Source organism: Pteropus medius, unplaced genomic scaffold, assembly GCF_902729225.1.
Source record: "Pteropus medius unplaced genomic scaffold, Ma_sr-lr_union100, whole genome shotgun sequence".
NCBI classification, from domain to species: domain Eukaryota; kingdom Metazoa; phylum Chordata; class Mammalia; order Chiroptera; family Pteropodidae; genus Pteropus; species Pteropus medius.
In genome coordinates this window covers 16,353,069-16,375,585 of record NW_024355205.1, presented here as the reverse complement: position 1 = coordinate 16,375,585, position 22,517 = coordinate 16,353,069, and the positions used below count along the sequence as shown (strand labels likewise).

At 40.9% G+C, this 22,517-nt stretch overlaps 1 protein-coding gene across 2 annotated transcripts in view; it reads left to right on the top strand.

The window, feature by feature from the left end:
• KCNAB1 (potassium voltage-gated channel subfamily A regulatory beta subunit 1) overlaps positions 1–22,517 on the top strand; it is a 292,035-nt gene that overhangs the window by 59,813 nt on the left and 209,705 nt on the right. The window contains exon 1 of one of the 2 annotated variants that reach the window (XM_039857667.1): positions 13,884–15,045. The exons of the other annotated variant lie outside the window; for it this stretch is intronic. Coding sequence (XP_039713601.1) covers positions 14,825–15,045 — 221 coding nt within the window. The 5' untranslated portion in view covers positions 13,884–14,824. Of the gene's footprint in view, positions 1–13,883; positions 15,046–22,517 lie in introns of those variants that run through there. 2 annotated transcript variants of the gene reach the window in all.

Genomic DNA, 22,517 nt, shown 5'->3' with positions numbered 1-22,517 from the left:
TTTAGAATGGCTCTCTTCCACGTGGTTGTTCATCCTTCAGAAATCTAGCTGGGGCTTGTTCATGTGGTGGTTGTAGGGGCCTCAGATAGTGATGAAAGTGTGCAAATCCTCATGAAGGCTACGCTTGGAACTGACACACCATAACTTCACTTGCTTTCTATTGGCCGAAGGAAGTCACAAAGCCAATTTGTATTCAGGGCTGATCTTGATGGCTAAGAGAAAATACTAACACAGTAACACCTTTAGTATTTTACTTACTGTGTTACGTTCTGTACCTAGTAAGTATTTTTTTCTCTTATACTCCTGGCAAACTCTTAGTCATCCTTCAAGTCCTAATTCAAGCACCACCTGAGAAGGCTGCTCTGGCCCTGCCTGAGCAGAGTGGACCTGCAGCTTCCACTGTGTCACCACTAACGGGACTGCTATCGCCCGTTTACAGTTCTCAATGCCTTGAGGACAGGAACTATTTTTCTAACCATCTTTCCTATCTCCAGTCCTAGCACATTACTCAGGCCAACAAATGTTTTCTGATTAAATGAAGTAATGGCCATTTCTCAGTTCTTTTATTTCTCCCACCCACATCGTCATGAAGCTGTCATCTTGAGGAGACTCTTCCCCCACCCCCATTAATTTCTTTCCCTTGAATACCTTCACGAAAATTGCACTATTTGACAAGTTGAAATCAATAGAACAATGCTTGTCTCTTCCTCTGTGTTTTGCAGCTAGAGTTTTGAGCATTTGTGAAGCTTACTGACTGCAAGCTAGCATTTCTACTTTAATTCTGTTAGGGTGGCTCCCTTCCATGCTCTTTTTGTGATGCAGTTGCAAGTGCCCAGGTTTTCAGCATTTGCAAGCACAGAAATGTTATGGTCCAATGTTCAGACTCCCTGGCAGTTGCACAAGACTCAGCTCTTGAAAGTTCTTTTCTTTGACTGGCAATTGGTATCATGGGAAGTTCTGAGGACTCGTAATGGCATTTTCCTTCTGCAATAAACCCCTCTGTTTCTAAGTGTTTGCCTCTTATTGCATATTGTTGCTTAAAGGTATAAGCACTATAGAATGAATTCCTATAGTTAAGACTTTCTGGAACTGAGAAGGATCAAAGATAACACTTAGTTGAATACGATCTTATTTTATAGGAGTGACAACAGAGGCTCACAGAAGTAAAGTGACATACTCAAAGTTACACATTGACTCGAGGGCTTTAGGACTGGATTTGTGCAGTTGGAATAATTCAAAAATGTTCTAGAGAAATAAGCTGCTCAGCTGAGTGGCTCTTTTCCTCTAGTTAAGCCAGGTGAAGGCCCATGTGATAAAGCCTTCCTTAACAGAGATTTCTTTTTAAAAATTCATTGTTTGCCTCCTGGAAGTAAAGTGTAGCGGGCAGCCCTTCTTTGACCAGACCAGGAGTTCACGTAACTGTTTGAGTTAGCTACCTGTGGACCAGAGTCACCTGGTTAAATGGAAATTACCAGGCACCTTCCCAGACTTCTTGAATTCCTGGGGATTTGAGACAGAAATCTGTATTTTTAACAAGTGCCCAAAATTCGATGTATTTTGATGTCTGACAACAAGTGAATATGAAATAGTATCAGTCAATTATAAGTGCTAGGGAGAAAAATAAATCAGAGAAAGGATGAAGGAAAGTGTGCTATTTGGATGGGTAAGTTAGTGGAGATTTCTTTTACCAGAGACCTGGAAAGATAAGTAGTTGGCCATGCAAACATTTATAGTAAGAGGAAATAAGTAGGAGTAAATGCAGAGGACCTGCCCGGGAATGAGCTTTCCAAGTTCAAGGAGGAAAAAGACCTGGCTAAAAATGGTCTAATGATTGCCTATCAATCTTAGAATAAAAACCAAACTCCTTATCATGCTTTATAAGACCTTATATATTCTAGTCCCTGTCCACTGGCAAGGGATTGCCATGGCCGAAAGTGATTGCGGGGCCAGTAAGTGTTGCTGGGAAAAGTCGTCTCTAGTTCAGCAGGCATCTCTCAGCACTGGCTCCATGCAATGGAATGGGGATCACAAACTCTGGGAGAATCTGCTTTAGTTAAGATCTCAGTAGGATGAGCTGAAAATTGACCACAGGATTTAGCAAGATGAAGATCATTAATGACCTTGATAAAAGCTGAGTGGAGCCAGGGAAAACTTTGGGAATGACTGGCAGTTTTTAGAGGACTCTACTGTACATGAATGAATAGCATGATGGTTGAAGGGATCTGGGGTCTGGGAGATCTTTTTTAAGATTGGAAGTTTTATAGCAGTTTTGAATGCTGCCGGGAACGATCTAGTCTGGAGGGTGAAACTGCCAATGTAAGAGAGAGGCAAGATCAGAAACTTTGAGAAAGGAGAAGTAGAAGGAATCCAATGCATCAGGGAAGCAGTTGGCCCTAGCATGCAACAGAGACTGTTCTTTTTAATTGGGAGGAAAGCAAGTTTAAAGAGCTTCTAAGTGGTGGAGTCAGGATCCAAATCTGTTCTATCTCAAAGCCTAGTCTATAAATTTGCCCAAAGCCAGGTTCTGTTCAGGAAAAAGGGATTTCATTATTTTCTCCTCCTCTTTCTTTTCCTTCTCCTCCTATTGTGTGACATACGGTCCTTTGCTCTCAGATCTCATAGTTCCAGCTAATAACATTTATTCATTCAACAAAATTTTTGCACCCACTTTGCAACTTGTGATGTTCCAGAGTGTATACAGTGGGGTATTTACCATTGGTGAGAAGCCATTCTCTTTTTTTACCCCTGAACAGAGTAACTGTCAGCATTTCAGGAGAGCTGATGGCTTTTACTTTCTGGCCACATTCCTGGGTCTTTCGCTCTTCTATGAATGGGTGGCCTTATGGGATGACGTGAGAAGGGAAGTTCTGCCCTCTTAGCTCCAGGTGCCAACACACCCTAGGGATGAATGGGTGACAAATGTCAAAGTCAGACCTCTCTCGACACCTGCATCATCTTTAGATTAATACCTATGTGTCATTTAACTAGAATTTCTAACAAGATAACTGTTCTTTAAGGACAGTTATCTTGTTAGAAATTGATAAGTGTTGTCTGCTTTAAAATGGAGTCACCTGAAATTAATATTATTCAACCTTTCTTAATGGATGTATTTGAACAAATCATTCTTAATGAAATTTGATGCGTTTTCTAATGTTTTCTTTAATGATGTTTGTGTATGTTTATAATTTTTGCCTTCCGACTATAAATGATTAAATTTATGTTTAATTAAATTTATAAAATGATAAGGTGAAGGCTGGGTCAGGGTGATGGCAAGCCCTCTAATTTGCATTTGTAATTTGCCATATCTAAGTTAAAGTGATGATATGTTCTGCTCCACCTTTACATGCTTCAGAAGAGAAAGGAAAGAAGGAAAGAAGAAAGGAAGGAAGGAAGAAAGGAAGGAAGGAAGGAAGGAAGGAAGGAAGGAAGGGAAGGGAAGGAAGAAGGGGAAGAAGGAAGGAAGGAAGGAAGGAAGGAAGGAAGGAAAGAAGGAAGGAAGGAAGGTAGGAAGGAGTTCTAAGACTATAGCAATTGCATTGAACATTTAGGCATATATTATGATATTGGCAGAAATATGGAAACATAATTGCCCCTGGACAGAGTAGCTGTCATCATTTCCAGGACGATTGATGGCTTTTGCCCATCTGGCTAAATTCCTAGGTCTGTGCCTGGGATGGGTGTCTTCTCCCATGAATGGGTGGCCTCAGAGAATGATGTAGTAAGGGGATTCTCACCCACTCAATGGCTGAATTTACATAGATAAAAAAAAATCTATTGATATGTTCTAAAATATAAATATATATTCAAATAGCAAGAAAGAGCCCAAAATTTCCGTAGATGCGCTCCTTGAGATTAGATATTCTGTGAAATTGAAATTTAGGCCACTAACTATATTTTAAACTTGTCTGCAAAGATTTAAAAATTTTTTTCCTGATCTAATTACATTGTAAGTAAAACCCTGCTGAATGTCTGTGAAAATCCTTGTTCGTCCAAGCAGTGTTGGAGACAGAGAGCTTGTATTTCTCTTAAAAAGGAAGCTGTGACTTCCTGTCTTGACTCCTTCATGTACCCCTGCCTAGCTACCTCTCTGCTGCAGAGTCGGGCCTTTTTCCTGGGCTGTGATGACCTGCAGGAAATGGAAAGTTCTTACACACTGGACATGGAAGATGAGAAGCTCCTGGCTCCGACTGTGGAAGGCATCATTGAGCCATATTGCCAAGGACACTCTCCTGGGCATTGCATCAGCATCCTCTATGCGAGAAACAGGTGCCCAGGCATGGAAAAACGCATATATGGATCTGTCATCTGGCACAGTGCTTAATGTTATTTATACCAGAACTAAATCACTGGATTGAAAGTGGTGTCTTTCCTTTTACCTCTCATCGGTATATTTTCTCCTGTTTTCCCTCTGGCTAGAAAGTAGAGCAGTACTGTGTATGGTTGATAAGCCAACACTTTTATTGTTTATTGTTTTGGCACTTCAAATTCTGCCCAAATCTACAGAAGAAAGTCATGGCTAATGGATCTGTCTCTGACAGCACTCTATTTTCAAGCTGCTGATGTGCTTCAGTTGAAAGACAGTATTAGTAGGGTATACAATATATTTTCTCTTCCCTCGAAAATGAGTCACTGAGGCTGTCTTCAAAGTACCTGTTCTCCTGAATTAGCACATAGATTAGAAGTGCTTCTTGGCTCACTTCGAATATATGGGAAAAAACACCCAGGGCCCTGGTTACGAGGTGGCTGTGGAAAGCTGAGTTCCCAAGACGTGTAATTGAAAATCCTCTCCATCCTAATCCCCAAAGTGCTCAGGAAAGACTCCAGTCTCAGTGCAGGAACTTGGATGAGAACTTATGGTAGGAGAGAGTAAAGAGTTTCCATATACATTGTTTTATAAGCTTTTATGTCCTGCCTGCTGGGGTATCCAAATAAGAAAGTTAATTCATCAGTCACTTCACATCTCAATTCCTTCAAATGACCCTATTTCTTCTGAACACAGCCTAAATCCTAAGCTAATACAAAGCAAAACTGTGCAGGGAGCAAAGCTTGTCTTGTGAGGACCAGCAAGGAAAAGGCCGAATTAACAGATTATTGAATGGTTCATGTTCTCACAGAGCACTGATGGAGCAGTAGTACTGTGGTCAAATACTTGGGTTATTGCATATATACAAAAGACGCATAAAAATCAGACTTGTATTTACATTGTCTGCATTATTTAAATTTAAAGAAGCAATTCAAGATCATCAGTTGATTGTTTGTTTGTTTATCATGTTATCTCAGAAAATGGAAGTACTTTGCCCCAGGACACTGATCTAGAAAAAGAGGCAAAGCTGGAGCTCCTCGCTCACGTGCATTGGTAACCTTGCCCTCCCATGAGGTCCTCTGGGCTCCATCCATGTTGATGGACCATTGACTTTCTCCAGCACATCTCTGCCTCAATTCTAGCCTTGGGCTTGTGGGAGCAGCAGAGTCAAGTGCTATTAACCAGGTGAGCAAGAAGCCAGAATCAAAGACCACAAAAGACTGCTTCTTGGCGAAGAAGTTCGGGTTTTAATGGCTTCCGACCCAGAAGATTCTGATAAGTGCCATTCAAAAGCCACACTCTTGAGCTTCCCTTGTTAAGGGAACCCTGATCTTGTTCCCTTTTCCCCGAGCAGCCACGTGTTTAAGGGAGGGTCTGGGTCTTCTGCGTAGCTAAGGGTGAACCTTGATTTGTTTAAGCTGCAAACTCAGTGTGTGAATTCACTGCATCAACCTGGTAGCTTGTTAGAAATACAAATCTGTAGGCCTCACTCTGGACTTACTGAATCAATAATTCTGGGAAAGAGGACCCGCAATCTGTTTTAAAAAGCCTTCTCGCTGATTCTGATGCCTGCTCAAGTTTGAGCCAACTGGTGTAAGCCAACCATGAGACTCACACCCCGGCCCTGTGATAGTTTAGGTGTGAGCATGTGAGGGGGAAACTGAGGCCTCTAAAGAAGAAACAAAAGGCGGATACGTTACCCTTTTCCCTACTTCTGAACATTGATGTGCAGTCAGTGAACTTATGATTTTTATGTAACAAGAAGTGTTTAAAAAGATGTTTGACAAACAACTGTCATTATTTCTTTGAAAACATAAAATGTTACAAATAAAAAGCAAGGAGGGGCTAAATGTAGTTTATGCGGAGAATTTATTTGAAATATTCTGACCATGAGATCTTATTCTACTGCCTGCCTTCAGCAGGACCACATCTCAGTCCATCTAGAACCGGACACACCGATGTCACCTTAGGGTCAGACACTGGCCGAAGGGTTGGGGCCATTCACTTCATGTCGATCCCTTGTCACACACTCTTTTTCCCAAAGGGAGCATTTTTCTGGAGAAGCAGAGAATGGCTATGTTTGGATGTCACTTGGCTCACTCACGCTAAGGCAAAAAGAGTCCCCAGACTTGTCTCTGCAGCTGCTCAGTGGCCACCGCTCAGACCAAGCGCAGTGTTTGCAGAGCTCAACCGCTTCTCATCAAGGACTGTTTGCCGTTCTTCCCAGGCTGATGGGACGTCTCGGTGCGGACTCCGCACGAGGGCATCCCAGTCTTTGATATTTAGTTACAAAGGCTCACTGCTGAAAATGTGACCTTTCATTTGGCTCTATTTTCTTAACTGAGCTCTAAAGCAGATGAAATATGAATTGCTAAGAGCTGGGCTGGGGACTTCGGCTTCCTTTCCATCTCAGTTAGAGAGTTAACTTTGCAATGGTTGATCTGATTTCACACAACCTCCTTTCCGTCCTCCAGTCTTCTTTAATATCAAAGTCCAAAGCTTTTCACGATTTGGCCTTTGGGCTGAGGTAATATAGCTTATAAAGAAAACGGAATGATTTTTTTCTTTCATTGTTAATACCAATTACCTCGATAGAAATGAAACTGCAGTGAGTTACAATGGCAGAACGTGGAGATTAATTAGCAGGCTCCTTCTCTTTCCCCTACCGAGTCGATTGCGTGGGTGACATGAGGGCCCCCTCTCTCCACTCACACTGATTTATGGAACATTCAGCCGATTAGTTGGAGGGCCTTTTAGCAACGTGGCCTATCTGTCCCAGCATGACTATTTATAGGCTACTTTGTTCCAACAAACCACTTTCATTCTAAGCTCCTTCATCCGGTTGGTATTGAACTATTTCCATCATCCACGAGGTGCTGTGAGCCAGACCTTATTTACAGTTTGAAACCATTAATATCATTTGATTGAAATGATTTAACGTGAGACATTAAGGATGACTGCACTACAAATTTTACTCTCACAGAAACAAATTGGGCACAAACATGAGGCAGTAAGATAGAGCTGCTATAGACCATGATGCTCAAAATAAAACCACAAAAATATATTTAACTACATCTGAACCAGACATGGTGCCCGTCAGAGTCCCTACTGCTTCCTGAATAGAGTTAGGTAAGCTGACATTTAAGATTCTTCGTGATTTGACTTAACACCTTTTCCCCGCTCCATTTTCATCTAACATCCTCTTTCACCACGTCCGCCAACTGTACCATTCAGCCTCCTCTGGTCTACATTTGCCCAATACTTCATGCATCCATATCTCTGTTAACACTCGACCGTGACTTGAGGTGAACTTGTCATGTCTAACAATGGGGTCCTGTCTCCTCATGCAATACCATGTTTATGTTTCAAAGCCCAGAGCAAACACCACCTCCTCCAGGCAGGCTTCCCTTATTTCTACAATTTCTGCTTGGCACTTCCCTGCCCCTAAACTATCTGAATTGTTTCTTCTTCCTTTTTTGTGATTTATGCATTCACTTGAATTTTTAAAAAATTTTCTATTGCAGTGACATTCAATATTATAATAGTTTCAGGTGTACAGCATAGTGGTTAAACATTTATGTCACTTACAAAGTGGTCTCTGCATAAGTCTAGTACCCATCTGGCACTATACATAGTTATTACAATATTATGGACTATATTCCCTATGCTCTACTTTACCTCCCTGTGACTATTTTGTAACTGCCAATTTGTGCTTTTTAATCCTTTCACCATTTTCATTCATCCCCCCAACGCTCCTCCCATCTGACAATCATCAGTTTGTTCTCTATATCTGAGTTTATTTCTGTTTTGTTTGTTTGTTTATTTTTTCTTAATTTTTTTTATTTTTAGATTCCACATATAAGTGAAATCATAGAGCATTTGTCTTTGTCTGTCGGACTTAGCTTCTTTAACATGTATTTCATTCTGTTCTGTATTGCACTTAGCTATTTTTACTTCCGTCTCTCTTATTAGACTTTAAGCTGCGTAAGGGAAAGATGGGCCTTGTTTATCTTGAAATTTTCCTTCCATTCCCAGCACCTAGGACAGTGCCCAGCAAGTGGTAGATGGTCAATAAATATTTATTTAATAAATGGAAGAGTAATGTGATTTCTCTCCCATATTAGATTCTTCCTAGAAAAAAGGTAGAAAAAGGCAGCCTTGGTTGGACTGCTGAGTTTGAATAATTTCAGTGAAACTGTTTATGTCTTTAGGTTTTAGAGGATTAATTTTAAATTAAAAAATGAAAATGCATTATGTTTTCGACACCAATTGTATTCCTGTTTTAATCTAAAAGCAAGGCAACGCTCCCAGAAACCTGACCTTTGTTCTCTATAATATTTTTCACTTACATTTCAAACACAATATTTCTTCACATTTTAATTAAAATTAGGTACTTGACTGGAAAAAATGAAAGTATTCTATTCAACTATCTCTTAGGAAATACCTAAAGGATGGTGTGGCCCAGCATTTATGGCTGGTGACATTTTAAACAGATCCCTCCAGACTGTCTCTATAGGTCATTGTGCATTTCATGAAGAGGGTAGTTTCTCATTTCATGATATCCTCAGACAGGGCAAACTAGCCTCATCAATACGAGTGGATGCTCACTGTCTGGTTAGGCCTATGTAAATGTGGGCCCATTCTAATTTTCATGGCTGGTTCAATTTGTCAGAATATAATAAATTGTTCTCCAAATTCACATGTTAAGAATTTCTGATAAATAGCAGACTCTCACCCTAACAATTAATTCCTCTTTTAATCACAAATAATAGGCACGTAAAGTGGCTTGCCATCTGTACACTTGCATGTTTAAAATTCTTTGGATATTAGCAGATTCTTTTTTGTTTTGAATGAATCCGATTTTTCCTGGCTGCATAATTAAATGTTTCCTGGATCTGGCTGGCTGTGGTTTCCAGTAGAATATAAACCGTAAATTCTAAGCGGATTCAGCAAAGAGCATTTGGTTGACTTTATTTGTAAGATATTGAATCAATCAAAAATTTTCCAGGTAATTGGAAGAAAAATTTTTCTTGAGAAATAGGAATAAAGTATTATAAAGTATTTGAAAAGGTTGATAAAAGGCATACTCAAAAGCTTCCAAGAATGGATGATTTAATTGTTCTGAAATTTTTAGACTTTTAGCATTGAATTTTTTCTTTTACTCATAATGAGAATAGGGCTTTTCTTATTTATACTCATAAAATGACACCATTTAAAGCCCTTCTCACAAGGAAGTCCTTGCAATGAGGATTAGCATGCACGATGGTTAAGAAGGCAATCTACCCAGAGGTAAATCCCAAGCCTGCAGCTTCTTGCTTGTGTCAGCTTGGGCAACTTATTTAACTTCTGCGTTGTATGTTTCTTCATCTATAGAATGGAGTTGATAACATAGCACCTCCCATGTGATTTTATGAGGATTAAGTGAGTTAATAAATGTAAAGTCTTCTTAAGAGTTTCTAGAATATAGAAAGTGCTGTGTAAGTGTTATTGCTATTAGCAATTGCTGAAGTCTCCTGGCGAGCTTGAGAGGAGGTTAAAGACTTCCTAATGGCACTGCTTTTAATAAATTGGGGTGGTTACTTAGAAGTTATCAAGTGCCTACTGTCATCCAAGCACTATTTTATGCAATTCCTACAATCATCCAGAGAGGCATGTCCTTGCACTATTTTTCCCTCAGAGGATGCTAAGGTGCAGGGAGGTTGAGAACACTGCTCAATGGCACACTGGAAGGAAGAAGCAGAGCTGAGCTGGGATTCATACCCAGTTTCAACAGACTCTACACCCTAGTGTCCTTCCACGTTACCATGTCCTTCTCATACTGAGCATGAGAAGATAGGGTGCAAGTTAAGTAGCCTGTGGTTTGTTCCTTATCAGCTCTGTCACCATGACCGATTGATGACCCTTTGACATTATTTCCAAAGAATTCCGAATATCAGGTAGTGAACAGAGACCATCTGAGACCAAGGCAAAATTGGGGGGTAAGTGACAATTTGGCTCTATGTAATCTTGTAACCTCTGTATCTCTCTGAAAAAACACCTTATGGAACCAATAGAACGAGAGAGGATCTTGGAAATAAATATGTATCGCCCTCATATTTCAGGTGAGAGAAAAGAAGAATAGAGAGCTGTAATGACACCTCAGTCACAGGCAAAGTGACATAGCCGGATTGGAACCCAGGCCTTTGTCTGCTGGTCCCAGCCTATCTCTACTGCCTCGTAACATTCCAAAGTTGCTGATTCTGAATGCCCGGTATAAAGGAAGCCCTCGAAAGGGCAGATTGGCAGAATAAGGAGATTATTGGGAACAAAGAAAAGTACTAGAAGTACCTTGAAAACCACAGTTTTTGTATCAAGCATCACCATGTAGAGGCTTTATGACTTTATGGAAAGGAATAAATGAGTTGTATTTGGATCTCATTTTAGAGCACATTTTTAGTATTGGCTTAGGATGTATATATAGAATGGCATGATAATGACATTCATTGTCATCTAATAATGACTTCTAGGAACATGTTCTTTTCTCTTGACCAAAAATATAAGAATTAAAACAAAAACAAGCAATATCGATATCTGTATTAGTTGGTTAGAGCTGCCATAACAAAATACCACAGATTGGGTGGCTGGAACAACAGAAATTTATTTTTTTCACAATTCCGGAGGCTAGAAGTCTAAGATCAAGGTATCAGCAGGGTTGGTTTTTCCGCGGCCTCTCTCCTTGGCTTGCTGATGGCTGTGTTCTCCCTGTGTCTTCACATGTTCTTCCCTCTGTGTGTGTCTTCGTCCTAATCTTCTTATAAGGACACCAGTCATACTGAAATAGGGTCCCCACCTTAATGACTTCATTTTTACTCAGTTACCTCTTCACAGACCCTATCTCTAATACAGTCACATTCTGAGATACTTACTGAGGGTTAGGACTTCAACACATAAACTTGGGGGGCCCATAACAATATCTATATCCGCATCTGCATCTGCATCTATATCTATATCTGTATCTGTATCTATATCTCTGTATCATCTCTATCTCTATCTCTATCTCTGTATCTATCTATAATCTATGTCATTATTGATAGGTCTTATTTGAACCCGAAATAGTAATAGTGAGAACTCCTCCAAATCCTATTGTGTGACAATAAAAGGATATCATATTCCAAATCGAATTTCCCCAACTTAATTAGCATGTGGCCTGTTAGCACAAACTTATTAGGAATGAGCATTCTCACAGCCAACTATTATCTAATTTCCGGGCTCCTGAGACCTACTGCTCCATTAATGCTGGGAAAGGTGAGCACAGCTGGGGTAAGTCACCACGCTGCTGGCTGGCTGTCAGAAAGCCCCTGTGGTGTCGGACCTGAAAAGGTGCACTGTGGGCAGCAAGAAAGAGGCTTGCGCTGTGAGCATACCTCTGGCCTCAGTTCTTTGATTCTTTTTGAGGCATGTACTAAAGGCTGGAACACTTGCCTATACACGAGAGATGCAGACATGAATGTGGGGCAATTATTCACTCCTTTTAAGTGAGCAAGCTGTGTGAAACTAGAATGTGCAGGACTTTCTATTTTTCTTTCTTTCCTTGTTTTAAGGAATCAAGCTTATTCAAGAATTGGCCATATTCTCATACTCCTCCTTTCCTTCCTTCCTTTGCTTTCTTATCTCCCTCTCTCAATTATTTATAGAGTAAGAGCCTGCTACACACAAGGGACTCTGCTTGGTCCGTGGGGGATATAAAAAGGTGACTCAGAGGCACTCTGCCATGCATGTTTTATTCCGATAACCTCTTCCTCGTTCTGTTTTCTGTTATGTTTCCAGGCATTGCTCTGCTAGTTCTTGGCAAACCTGAAAGCCATCTCGGCTAACAGTGTCCAGATCTCCTGCACCGTCAATACTTCCCCTCCTCCCTGTAGAATTGGCAGCTCTCATACCCCAGGCCACAGCCACTTCCCCTTCCCTCCCATCCCCCACCCTCCACCCCCCACCCCGAGCCGGGGCTCCTGACCCTTCTAGCCCTGCGATGATCACTGTGCTCTGTCTTATCTCCCAGGCTGCTTTATTTTTCCCTTTTTCAGAGCTGTTCCTTCTGATTCCTCCCACTTCTTCCTCTTCTCACTTTGACTCTTTTCCTGATTCACATTGATCATTTCCGATGAGCCAACATAGTGTGAAAAAATAAAGGTTTTAATGATCAGCTTCCTCTCCTCCCACTGTTGTTTATTCCAGGGAACAAAGATATACTTAAAGAACACTTTCACTGGAGCTGAGGGTAAATAGAAGGCATTCTAGGTTCATTTGTCCCTTCCTACAACCCTCATTCCATCCTAAAGTTACTTCCCAACCACTAAACATTAGGCAGTATATTTTTTGAAGTAAGGAGTGGGAACATCATGGAGGGTAAAAGATGAAATTTCATCATATAATTTAAACCTTATAACATGTTAAGATTCATATTTGTAATAAAATTCAAAATAGGCACATATTCTACTTGAAAATTCCATTCCTGCAACTTAATTTGTCTGGGAAGAAGCGGTCAGACCTGTTATTTTTTTTATCACATAGACAGCCAGAGTGTGCGTTCTCCCCACACCCTGCTAACCTCTGAGAAGACAGCCTCCCTCCTCTCTTGCTAATCAAATTTATGCCCCAAAGTCCCATCCTTCTTTGAGGGCATCCATGAGCTCCCTGAGGTCTAGCCTCCGTCTAAGTCTTTTTTAGACCCCAGTGACAGCAAAGCCAGGTACCAAATAGAGTCTTAGTGGAAGTGTGGGGTATTAATAAATGAAAAACTTTCTCCAGCTTCTTATGATCACTTCCCTAATAAATTCTAGTGCACTTAATGTCTGTACAGCTCATTCGACCATTACTGTGCTTCTGACATTGTTAATTTGTTCCTTTAAGACAATGCTTTGTCCTTCCCACCCAGATTGCCAGTTCTTTGAGGAGGACAGTGCTTCATTTTTTTTTCCCCTCTAAATTTCTCTCTATCGCCTAGTGCAGAGATGGCACTCACAAATAGGTGTAGGGACCCACCGTTAGAAAACGGATCTTGCGGAAGCCTCATTTTATTGTAAATACATCTATATAGCAAGGATTCCGGCTTCCATACATTTCAAATGGAGAGATAAATTGTCATTGGCCAGTTGATGCTTAGTTCGATTTAACCACATTTATTGAGCAGCTGCTTTGTACCTGACACTGAACCAGGCAATGTTCCTGCGTGTCATCTTGCTGCCCACCCCTGATTTGGGGATAGTGTTTGTCTCACCAGTTGGCCGTAGATGACCAGCAGGCAGTATACATGTTTCCAGCCACCTGATCTGGACCTTTCTAGATGGTGATGTGGACTTGCTGCTCCCCTAGTGCAGCCCCTTTCTGGGTGGTGCTGGACGCTGCCTCCTCCTCCGTCCTTGGCCCTCCTTGCGAGCCAATATAAATTTTGCAGCAAGTTAGCTGATTCGACCCTAAAAAGTCTGTACTGTGGCTTTTCAGGAAACTTAAACTTATCTGCTTAAGAAATAACGTGCAAAGGGGAAATGAACGCTAATAATAGAGATTTTAGGTTGTGTTTTAGCGAGCCAGCCAGTCACAGAGTGAGTATTCACGTGTTTATTCACTGGCACGGTCCAGGGGCAGAAGAACCCCCACTCTGCCTCCCCACCACCCTTTCCAACTGTTGTGCTGCAGCAGGATTTGGTCTGAGTCTGGGCAGAGCCCCCTTTACGAGCAGCCCTCCAGATTCTGCTACAGCAAGAGTCTGTAAAAGTGGCTCTTGCCTTCCCATTGCACACAAAGGCAAAGATCTCTTTAAGGGAACTAACTGGCTGCTCCTCAGTGCAGTTGCAAACCTATGTCCCTGCGAGCTCAGCGACCCAGGCTTTTGCCTGAAGATGAGTGAAGAGGGGTCTTGAGGAGCCCCTATGACCTCCCAGAGTCGGGCAGGGAGGGAGCTGATAGCCTGAGCGGATGGAGACTGCCGGTCCCCGGAGAAGGGCTTGCGATTAGCTGCTTCTTGGGATGCTCCGCGTGCCAGTTGAGCATCCTGCCTGTGGTCCAGAGGGTGCTGGCGGCGCATCTTGCGGTATGCCTGCGTGGATTTGAGCCATCGCCCTGAGGCGAGCCCGCATTCAGACACGGAGGATGGGCTTCCGGCAGGGCTGCGTGTAGTCAGCACGAATGCTCATCCCTAGGTGTCTGCAGAAGCCTCCCGACTACATGGATTTGGCCATTTAATCAGCCGAGATTACTGCCCAGGAAGATTTGCTAGCCTGATCCGCGCTCCAGCTGATGTGACAACTTCAGGGCTGGCTGTTTACTTCTGTCAGTGCTCGGGGCTCTGTCCTGCACCGCAGCCGCTCCTGCCGCTTGCCCGGCTTTGAAGTCGCCGCGAGGACTCCTCTGACGGCATCCCCAGGAAGGAGGGGGGGCAAGGAGGGGTTAAAAGACGAGCAGAAACCCTCCCAACTGCTCAACCTCTCGTGACTGCCTGTGCTTTGGGGTTCTGAAAGGGACCGCGAGCTGCCCGGGGAAGCAATGCAAGTCTCCATAGCCTGCACAGAGCACAATTTGAAAAGCCGGAATGGTGAGGACCGACTTCTGAGCAAACAGAGCTCCACCGCCCCCAATGTGGTGAACGCAGCCCGGGCCAAATTCCGCACGGTCGCTATCATCGCGCGCAGCCTGGGGACGTTCACCCCTCAGCATCACATTTCTCTCAAAGAGTCCACCGCAAAGCAGACTGGCATGAAATATAGGTATGGATGTAAGATTCCCTCTGCTCGGGGTTTGCGTGTTCTATACAGGTGCAGTGGAGACAGTTCGGGTTTGAAAAGTGACTTACTCCTCGGTGGGTTGCTTAATTTAGAATTCTCAGGTGTCTCTAAAATAGCTCCTGAGGAGGGTGGAAACCCCAAGGTTTCGTATTGCGTGTGTTGTGTGTGTGTAGGATTTTTAATGCTGCTCGTTTTGTATATTCTAAAGTGTTAGGAACACCTTAGGAGCTGTATGAATTCCAGTCTGCAGAGACTAATACAACTGTGCACACTGGTATTGAGATCAGCGTAGCTCTTCAGCAGAAAATGTGGTGGTCCTATTTTGTGGTACAGACTGTAGTTTCTGTGATTATACTATTAAAAATAGTTTCCTATCTAGTACTGCATTCATATTTAGTTTTTGAAAGACAGAGATGATGAAGGCTAGGGGAGATTTTGAGGAAGTTTTGTAGCAGAAAGAAACCCCCCAAATGGCAAATTAGATTGAACACCGACATATTTAAATCTAAATTACTGCTAGAAATAAATGTAAACCTTGTCATGAAATATAGAGAAAAAGTCAATTGTTGTAATACTACTAGTTTCCTTATAAAACGTGAAGCTCATTCTTCCTCTATGCTGTTTTCCATAGTTGGAAATCTTCCTGGTAATAGTTAATGTTCTCTTTAATAGGGAATGACTTAAATTTGATAAATGGAAAATTTTATTTTTCAATTATGTGACTTCTGCCTCCTATTTGCTTTCTACTGAGCCTTCTTGGCTTTATTTCTTTGAAACTACTATGCTTCTAATCTCTAAAAGTGTTTGCAGATGTAGAGGACAAAAGCCAGTGATGCTCCTTCCAAAAGCTTTGGTTACTCTAATTTGCAGATTTGATTTTGTCAATGATTTACATTTAACTATCCAGCCTCTTTCTTAGGAACCAGGTTTTAGGATAGAAGGAACTTAATGCAATTGAAACAATGCACACACAAGACTGTTTTTTATGTGGGGCTTTTAAAATAAGCATTTAAACCAATTTCGATAAAACTTGTCCATGAAAAAGTTTCTTTGCAGAGTTACAGGAACGCTTCTCATTGCAACAACTCCAAGCACTGTTGTTTTGATGTATTTACGAGCCATTAAGAAAGAAAGCTGTGGGGTGGGAGAGGTGGCGAGGGCACTGAAAACCATGGCTAAAGCTCTTTGCCCTAACCTCAGTACAGTACAAGCAGCCTGACTCCAGGCGACTCCTTGAAGTGTCAGCAGTGTGAGTATCTCTGTTTTTCTTGATATTTCCATGATGGAGAGTGGGGCTCCACAATGACAGTTTGCTAACTGAGACTGCAGTCTTGAGTGCATTGGCATTTTCTATTGCTACTTCTGTGGCATGCACCCAGACCCTGCCCGGTGGACACAGTACGACCTGCATGCAGGCCTGCTGCTGAGATGCAGGGGAGCTCCTGCTTCTTGGCAGGGCCTCTAGGAACAGGACATTCAGGGTTGGGGCAGATCACAGAGGTGATTCGAATTGTGTTCTCCAGCATTTTAGTAGAACCATGATCTTTCTTTTTGTAAACTAGAAGAAATAAAAAGTAACTCCTTTCATTTCTTGTGGTAGAGTTTCATAGTTGCTTATGGACCATTGTACTGGAAGAGTTTGGTCATATGAAGGCTTTAGAAGGCAGGAGATTTCCATTAAGGATTTTCTGGTAATACTTACAGGTTAGCTCAGATGGAATGATAATTGTCTTTCTTTACCAAAAGCTCAGCGTGCAAGTAAGATTCACTTGGGCATCTTTCATTACTGGCAACTAAGGACAACTCTATTGTGACAAAAAGTTAGCCATCTGCGGTCTTCAGTATACTTTGAAGTCAATGTACTATTTGTTGTTTATGGTGACTAGACAAGATACCTCATTTCTACTCCCCTTCTTATTCTGAACCATTCCATCTATGATAGGGATGTGGTTTTGGGTGTGAGTGTGACTTAACCCCTCTCTTCTTCAAATTCTACTCAGAGTAATTTTTAGGAAAGAGATATGAGATTATGCCAAATATACATACACTAAGACTGCTTAGTGCTGGAGAGAGAAAGACAGAGGTGGGAGGAGGGAGAGACTAACTGTACACTTTATCAGAAATAATAGAAATATTTTTTAGCTGAATTATCCTTTTCTTTGACATTGATGTCACTAAAATTTAATGCGCATGTTTGGACTGTTAATCAACAATAACAAATAGCAAAGAATAAAAAATGCCAAAGAGTTGGGGGAGGTAACTGGCTTGGGTAAGAGATCAGAAGACCTAAAGGACCTAGAATGAAAAGTCAATAGCTAATTGTGTTTATAATAATAGCGTCATCCTCGAAAATGGTTTTCATAGGCATAGCTTCATCTGGGATCCATGAACCCTATAGAAGATCAAAATGATATTTTTTCCATGCATTTTTTTTCTGAGGAGAAGGTTCGTAGCTTTCATTAGGATTTGAAAAGTATCTACCACTCATCAGTTGTCAAAAAGCAGTGTTATAGAGGTATTATTCATTTAGTCAACGAATATTTACTGGGTACCTATTCTGTACCAGGAACCCTACTAAAATTGTGTACACAGAGATGTAGAAACCAGGCAAGATTTGGGGCTTATATTCAGGTTGGGAAAACAGACCATGAATGAGGAGACAAATAAATAGTAATCTATTGTGAGACATTCCTATGAAGGCTATATTTTGGGCGGTGATAGTCATGCCTGGGCCAACTTAGTTCATCCATTTTGAGGCCATCGTCTCTGCTTCACTTCCGGGATTATGGTTACATGTTGTGACGTGAGTAGTTGTGCCCATCTCTGCAAACTGTTTTTCCATCCCAGGGACTTCTTTCAGGTTCCAACCTTGCTATAGGGTGCTACCTGGCCATTGAGGACTTATGTATGACTCTGATAAGTGAGTAGAATGCCTTCTAGTCATATAATGCCTTATGATTTTTAAAGTCCAACTCATATCTTAGTCTATAATTACCATTCATTTATCAAGAACTCATGAACTTAGAATTTTAGAAAGAGTTCATACACGCTTGTGTGAAGCACTTGAATTCTCTATTAGATCCACACTACCATTGTGCAAGAATCTTGCATGAAATTAGCTATTGTTTCAAGGCTGAGGATGAAAAAAAGTCCATTAGAACAACTTGCTACTCAAATGATACTGTCAGCCCAAGAGAAAAAGATTCCATCTAATGCTTATCCTGGGGGCTATCCTATATGTAAATCACACAACACTATTATGTTTCTTATAGTTTTTACACTTGTGCTTGTTAATGCATGAGAATTTCTTTATGTTGGTTTTGCATGTGTTTTTAATCTCAAAGTTCATCACATTGTGTTAGAATTTGATGTACAATCTGCAACCATGCATGACAGATGTAGACACATATATGAACCTTCCATCCTAAGAAAACTAAATCACTCAGAACAGAAGTTAAGGCAGAATTTTTGGGCGTTTTTGCTTGTTTGATTGGTTGGGTGTTATTTATTTATTTATAACTTTTTTAAATGATCCAACTACTTGTGTTTGACATGGTCTCAGAGCTTTTGTCATTTGGAATTGAGCACAATTGTACTGATAAGCAACTCCTTCCCATTCTAAAATTGTTCCTTTAGCTCCAGAACAATTTGAATATTGAGAAAAATTCATTGAGAAAAATTTCATTGAGGAAAATTTTATCTGTAACATATACATCCATGTAATACAATCTTGTGCTATAAAGTTACATAAAACTTGCTTTGAAATTCTCAAGAGCATTCTTTACAGGAAGAAATATAGTCTAAGTAATAATCTTTAAATTCCATTTAAAAATTTTTTTCCAGTTTTTAGGTTTACTACACTACCATTTTTGTCATAATTAAATTTTTTTAAAAAATAATTATAGATTCACAGGAGTACACACGCACACACACGCACACACATACAGGGAGTTTCAGTAAATCCTTAATCCGGTTTTTTCCAGTGGTAACATCTTACATGAGTACAACATCAAAACTAGTAAATAGATATTGGTACAATCTACAGAATTTATTCAGATTTTACCAGTTACACATGTATTCATGTGTGTGTGTGTGTGTGTTTATATATCTATGCAATTTTATTAACTGTACAATTTGTGTAATTACCACCACCAAGAAGAAATCACCACAGGACTCTCTCAAACTACCCTTTTTTAGCCAAATCCATGTACTCCTCCCCAGTCCCTAATCCTGGGCAACCACAGATCTGTGATCCAGCTCTATAATTTTGTGATTTCAAGAACATTATATAAATAGAATCATACAGTTTAAAAAAATATTTTAGGGTAGGCTTTTTTTCACTTAGCATAATTCTCTTAAGATTCATTGAAATTGTTGTGTATCAATAATTTCTTCTTTTTTATTGCTGAGTAGTATTCTATGGTATGGTATGGGTGTTCCACAGGTATTTTTTTTTTAACCATTTATCCACTGAAGGACAATCAGGTCGTTGTCGTCATTATTTTTTAGCATGCATTAGATACCGTCAGATTATTCCATTATCCTCAAATTCTTTCAATGCTATTCAGTAGCTCAGGAGATAAAATCCAAGCTACCTAACATGGCATCTGAAGGCCTCTGCAGTCTGGCTTCCATCACGCTTTCCAGTCACTACTGTCTGTTTTCTCATCTTACCTCCGACCTCATGCTTTATCAGAAGTACCTCCTTGAGAGAAAACTGCTCACAATAACCTGAACCTCCTATTTTTATGTCTCTGTATCATTTTTCTTGCCGGTCCTTCTGCTCTGGAATTCTACTTCTCTTGATCAGTCAGACAAACTTCTATTCATCTTCCAAGACCCAACTCTAACATAATATTCTCTGTGAAACCTTCCATGGCTCCATCCCATACAACGTTAAATATTTGCTCTTTAATGCCTTCACTGCCTCTGGTTCTTACTACGGTTACAGAAATGATTAGTCGTATAGTGTTGCTATTATCTGTTTGCATCTGTGTCTTCCCCATTAGTCCACGAGCAGCATGAGGTCTGGATTTTATTTATCTCTGTAACTCAGAGTCTAACCTGACCGGGCACATAACAGCTACTCAATAAATGCTTGGAAAATTACTACACATGTCAGACGCTCTGTTAAGTGCCGGAAATACAAAGGATGAGAGTTCTCTCTTGAGTGCTTACAGTATAGCCTGACTAGTTTTCTACACAAAAAGGCTGCGTATGTTAAGTGAAACAAAGAACTGTTGCTGTAGTTTGAGGAGACCTCATTCACCGGGGCTGTGGGAGTCGGAGAAATTTCACGAGAAAGGTCAGTGGAGCTCGGCATTAAAGAAGGAGAAATACCAAGATGAGCAGAGAGAAGGACAGCAGACGGCAGAGGCAGGAGTAGCACGTCTGTACGTGGAGCGATGAGAAATAATGGAATCGTGCAAAGGGTTCATTCCGGGAAGTGGTGAGAGAATGTGTTTTAGAGGTAAAGTGGGGTCAGACTATGGCACCTTGGAGGTCAAGGTAAGCGATTTAGACATAAGGTGAACATCAGCAGGGGTGGGACCATCATGGAATTTTGATCAGGGTGTCTGGTTATCAAGTTCTCTTAAGAAAAGCTTAATCTGGCAGTTGTTCCAAGAAAAATCTAAGAGTCGTACGTTTGAAATAAGAGAATTTATAGTGAGTTCCATAATACTCTCTGTTTTCTTATATAGAATCAAGACTACATAGAAAAGACTCAGACCAGATGCCTTCCCCATGCCGTTCCTTTCCCAGCCTCTTTATTAAAGCACACGTCTCATCCGCTGTTCTTTACCTCCCACGAATGGTGGGCAGATTTTGAATCAAAGCAATTGAAATGAGATCAATCTTGTCAGCCGATTACGTTACAAACCGCAGGTGTGTGTGTGTGTGTGTGTGTGTGTGTGTTTCATGAAAAAAAGGCACAGCAGGCATGTGAGCCTCCGTATGGAGAAAAGTGGGAGGAAATAGGTGGGCTGAAGTGGAGGAAGAGAAGAGCCAGCTCTGAGGCTGTGTTTCAAATAGAAATATTTGATTTTAGCCCAGAGAAGAGAGCAGCTTGGTTATTTAAAATGTCGTTATTGTTATTTATTGATTGATTGATTTTTTGGGTAAAGAATACAATTACCATTCCCACTGACTCCCATGGATATGGGCTTCCCTCTCGTCCTTAAAGCAAAATGCTGAGAATGGGGAGGTGGAGAAACCTTCCTGAAAATTAGCTGCTGATTCAATCTCATAGAGTGTATTCCACCTCTGCAAGGCACCAGTCAGAAGTCTGGCATCCATGGGCTGGTGAGAAAATGGTAGGAGGGGAGGGAGCCTCCCGGAAGTTGTTAGGCAAGCGCTGTTCCAGTTCCATAGCTCTGGAAGTGTGTGTGTGTGTGTGTGTGTGGCAGGTGTGTAGGTGGGGTGATGCTGTCACACAGGTCAGGCACAGGCACGTGTGTGAAGGAAGCCATCACTGGTATTTCCTGAAACAGCTTGTGTCCTAGTTGCAGTCTTCTATGGGGTCGCTACAGATAGAGTCTCTAACCCCAAGTCCACTCAATGACCCCCTTTAGAAATTTTACAGATAACCCTTTTAAAAAAATTCCTGCAAATATTTCAACTTGTGATAATTTGAGACATGTTCTGAGAAAAGGAGAAAAAAAAACACACATTAGATTCAAAAGAAAAAAATCAGTTTAATAAATTTAACTCATTTTTTAAATTCATTTAATCAAATTTAGTCTATTATTTGTGTATTGATTCATGAGCAGTATAAGGTTTGGGTCCAGTGAATCTGATTAAAATATAGGACTCCTGGTTTCGTTGAGCATTCTTCAAAGCTCCTTTTAGGAGAGAAAATCCCTTTATGAGAAGAATCTAATTCATAAGCATCGATTCAAACTTTTCCTACAACAATTTCAAAGCCATTGTGATAGTGACTTATTAGATATAATAAAAAAATGACTCGATGTTGAAAATTAATCACGTTGTATGCTTAAAAAACATCACTGTCCACTCTTTTCAGAATTAAGGAATAGAGTAGTAGAGACTGAGGAATTTAAGGCAAATGTTTTCCAGATTTTCATTTCGATATTGAGAATGATTAATCCTTTGTGGTCGCTAGAAATGGGCAAGTTAGCAGTAGATGTTAGCAGTGAGGGAACTTTAGATGCCATTTAGTTCAGTCACATTATTTTATATAGGATGACCAGTTCCTTGGTCAGAGGTACTCAGAGAGCTGAGGGGAGGGTCAAGGCCAATCTCAGGTTCCTGATTCCAAAAGCAGAATTCCTTATACCCCTTTAGCTTCTACATTGCAGCTTCTTGATTATGTCTCATTTTTGAATACGGGAAAGAAACAATGCATGAAATGCTTCTAGAAGGGATAATTCCCATCTACACATTTGCACAGTTTGCAGTTTAAGCTTTTATGTTTAGAAGAAGCAAAGCCATGC